The sequence below is a fragment of the Alexandromys fortis genome, unplaced genomic scaffold (genome assembly GCF_014885135.2).
Source record: "Alexandromys fortis isolate MF-2015 unplaced genomic scaffold, M_Fortis_MF-2015_v1.1 scaffold_80, whole genome shotgun sequence".
Classification (NCBI taxonomy): Eukaryota; Metazoa; Chordata; class Mammalia; order Rodentia; family Cricetidae; genus Alexandromys; species Alexandromys fortis.
In genome coordinates, this window is record NW_026068174.1 from 6382486 (window position 1) to 6386582 (window position 4097).

At 54.4% G+C, this 4097-nt stretch overlaps 1 protein-coding gene across 1 annotated transcript; it reads right to left on the reverse strand.

The window, feature by feature from the left end:
* On the reverse strand, window positions 1-2522 carry Bhlha9 (basic helix-loop-helix family member a9). The gene has a single exon (XM_050128698.1). The coding sequence runs from the start codon at window positions 1895-1897 to the stop codon at window positions 1205-1207; it is 693 nt and encodes a 230-aa protein (XP_049984655.1). The 5' UTR covers window positions 1898-2522; the 3' UTR covers window positions 1-1204.
* Window positions 2523-4097: the final 1575 nt, after the last annotated feature.

A 4097-nucleotide genomic window follows, 5' to 3' on the forward strand; every position in this document is an offset into this window, starting at 1 on the left:
TCTCACGCTTCGTTCCTATCTAGGCCCAGAGCAGAAGCCTTCACGTGGACTGTTTCACAACCTTGGCTGTGGAAACAGGAGCCTTAAGACTATGGCTGGAGACAAGACCGTCACAGAAAGCAGAGGGCTTCAGTTGTGACCTTGAATTTCGTCTCGACTGTGCTCAGAAACCCTCAATCTCCGAGTCCATTCATGCCCTTGGCATCTGTCCAACCTCCATTCAGAGGTGGCAACAGCCCAGCAAAGAGTGCCTGCCGCAATTAGCACCCCGCGCAGGAGCCCATCCTATAGACAGCTGGCCAGCTATCCATAATTCTCAGGGAAAGGTGTCCCCGTGTCTCCCTTGGCTTTGGCCTAAGACCACCACTCTTCCCCAACACACTCCTCAAAATCCTTCCTGGATTCCTAGTCTATCTCTCTCTATTGGCCTATCGCTCTGGTCCCTGACCGGACCCCTTGACCTTGCCCTCAACTTCCCCCTCCCTGCGCAGGCTCTCTTCTCAAGGCAGCCTAGACTGAGGTTCACTGCAGACAGCAGTCCGGCAGGGAGACTCACAGGTAAGGCTGACAATGACCTTAGCATCTGATGCCCCGTTAACTTCCTCTAGCACAGGGAGGAATTTCTCTAATGGCTCTTTACCGGGGTCCCGATCTCATTGCGCCAAGCCACCAGTGCATGGGTGCCTACTGGGGGCTGCAGTCCCTACCCACCCTTCCAAAGTAACCCTCAGGTTCCCAGGCTTTCCTATCACACTAGGTAACTGAACTCAGTGGAGCCCTGGTGGTGGATGGACAAGACACTTTCCTTTTTATTTGGTCGTTTTTCCGGCCTCTCAGATTAACAGCAGCCCAGACATGGTAAGAGGGCCACAGCATGTGCCCTCAGATCAGAGCAGCTGTCCACCACAAAATCCCACGAGTCCCACTGTCCAAATGCAGCAAGAGCAAAGAGGGTTCAGAGGCACAGAAAAGCAGAGGCCACTTTCCAGGAAGAAAAGGTTGGCCAAGTCCAAACCTAAGATCTCACTCCTTCAGCACCCCAGGCTAGGGTGTGGGAAGGCTGCCCTGGCCCCCAGAGTTCCTTCCCACTGGTAAGGCAGCCACCCAAGTCGCACCCCATCTAGTTTTGCTCTGTCCGGGAAGACTTTTGCAGTCGTCATTCTGCCAGCTAAATTGGTTTCCCTCGGGGGGGGGGGTAGGCGAGTCAGGAGTGCTGATAGCCCATCCCGGAGCCCCACCGCCACGGAATCGATCCAACAGGGGGAGTCCCGGGACATCGGCGCCAGCTTCCCCCGGAAGCCTGGGCCAAACCGGGCCCTTCAGCCACCACCCTGGGCCGCCCCAAGTGCGCGTGCGGGGAGCACGAAGCGCAGCGCGGTGCAGGCGGCACTAAGGAGTTGGTGGCATCCCGGCGCACGAGACCAGGCGCTGGGGGCGGCGGCGCGGACCGAGGAGTACTGAAGCCGGAGTCCCCTGCGCCTGCGCCTTGAGCAGCTTGGCCTTGACACTCCAGGTGGCTGCAGGGCCAGCGGGGCGCCGGGCTGGCACGCAGCACCAGGGAGAGCGCAGTGATGCGGTGTATGGCCCTGCGCAGCGTGGCGATCTTGGAGAGCCGCTTGCCACCCAGGTCGTGCTGCAGCGCCCGGCGCAGTGCGTTGAACGCCTCGTTGTAATCCAGGATGCGATTACGCTCCCGCACGTTGGCCGCCATGCGCCGCGCCTTGGACCGGGCGGGCCGCTCGCGCCTTCTGCCTGCCGCCTCCTCTGCCTCATCCAGGCTGCGATTCAGCGCTCCAAAATTCCTGCCAGCCTTGGGGCAAGAGCGACCCAAGTCCTCCACAGAACCCTCACTCCGCTTCAGTTCCCTGAGGCCTAGTCCTGGCGTGCCTCGGAGCATGGCCTATGCCCTGGCCCTGCAGCTTCTGCTTCGGGTCCAAAGGGCTGCTGGTCCACTCTGACTGTTGGCGCTCGCTGGCTGGACACTCTCTGGACAGGCCCTCTCTAGCCGGGCTTTATGACACCACGTGGCTCCCCGCCCTCCCAGTCCATCCATCTCCCTCCTCCTGCTTTATTACCTGCCCCCAGGTAAGATGGTGAGGGAGGAACTGAGAGGAAGGAAGGAAGCCACGAAGGAAGCGTGCAGATTCTTGTACACAGGACCAGCTGGGTAGAGGCGGTGCTCTAGTTGTCACAGGGAACATGCTTGTTCTGCTCACGGACCCTCTGGTGCGTCTGGGTTCTGTTTCTGTCTCCTGTTCCAGATAGAATGCCACATTTGCTTCTGGGCAAGAGCGCAGGCAGGCGTTCAGGAGAATAGTAATGGTGGATTGAGTGAGTTTTAAGAACCCCGAGTAAGGGCACCTGCTGCCAATCTGTGGGCAACCAGAGTTGACACTAAGGTTTAGCATGACCATCCCAGAAGAATCCAGAAAGGAGGAGCAGATCGGATGCAGCAAGTAACCTTGAGCTACCACCACGAGGCTGGTACGGATTCTGGGTTGGGGTTTGGACTGAGCCCAGCATTTCCCCTACCTCTCTCGTGCTCTCCCCCCCCCCCCGCCCCCCGTCTGCAGACAGAGCTGGGCTGAGTCAGAAGCAAAGACTGGGGAAGACTTTTATTTCTGGCTTGTCTTGCAGTACGGTCAGAGAGCAGCCCTTAAAGTCCAGGGCCTTGGAACACCTCTATCCCACGACACAGTATGGTCAGGTTATGAATGCAGTGGACAATCCCATTGCCATCACCAGGACTGGGATCGTAAACAAGATCAAAAAAGAGAAAGAAGAAGAAGGAAGGATAATACTTACTCCTAGAACACATCCCCAATGAAATTTTAGGAATGCATTCATGGTTTATCAGGAGCAACATATTAAGATTAATCTCATTCCCAGTCACATTCCAAATGTTGTGGCACTAGCCAGGATGGGCACACAGGTCACATTCATGTTGCCAATAACTTCATTACTTTAAGCTGAGTTTTCTCACAGAGGAAAAGAACAGGGGCCACTGGGAAACAAACTTCATGGATTTACGTATCTGTCTTGGTCACTTGACTGAAAATAACCTAAAAACTGTATTTTTCAGGGTCAGTTGCTCCAAAATGTCCAATATATGTGGAATAGAAAGCAGCTAAGCCCAGTATGTAGCCATCATCTATAATCCCAGCACTTGCTGGGTAGAGGCAAGATGGCCAGGAGCTGGATACCAGCTTCAGTTACATAGAAGTTTGATCCCAGCCTGGGCTATATGAGACCTTGCCTCAAGAACAAAACAAAACAAAATTTTAAAAAGTGGCTAGAAGGCCGGGCGATGGTGGCGCACGCCTTTAATCCCAGCACTCAGGAGGCAGAGGCAAGAGGATCACTGAGAGTTCGAGACCAGCCTGGTCTACAGAGCTAGTTCCAGGACAGGCTCTAAAGCCACAGAGAAACCCTGTCTCGAAAAACAAAAAAAAAAAAAAAAAAAAAAGTGGCTAGAAGCTAGGTGTAGTGGTGCATGCCTGTCGTCTCGGTGCTCAGAAAGGCTGATCAAGATCACCAGTTTGAGGCCTGTTTGTGCTGCTTATAAGGACCTTGATCTAGAAACAGCTGGGGAGGAGGGAGTTTAGCTCAGTGGTAGAGTGTCTATGCATAAAACTCTGCTTCAAAGCCTCATATTACAAAAAAAAAACAAACATAATAAAACAGCAAAAAAGTATACAGCAGATATTCCCAGTATCTGGGCACTACTTCCCACCATCACCACCATCACACTCAAACAACAGGATGCCAGTGTAGATGGACCTCAGAACAGAAGACAGGCCAGGCCAAAGCCCAGGCATCCAGCTCCGGAGTGCCATATTCCGTGGGTGCTCTATTGTGTTTTTTCACCTGCTGAAGGCCTGCTAGACTACCGAGTTGTGGCCCTGTTCATCCAGGTTGACTCAGGGACTCAAGGCCTTGCCCAGCCTCTAAGAAAAGCCTGACTCTAGGGTGGAGAGCCTAGGACAGGGTGGTACACTTCAACAGTTTGGTACCAAAGGATGCTTGGTGGTGATGGGGCTCTTCCTCCCATCTGCTCCAGCCAGTGACTCCTTGCAGAGCAAACCCGTGTCTGTCAT

Excerpts from the sequence above, each read along its gene's own strand:
- Bhlha9 (XM_050128698.1), bottom strand. The coding sequence starts at position 1,897 with ATGCTCCGAGGCACGCCAGGACTAGGCCTCAGGGAACTGAAGCGGAGT.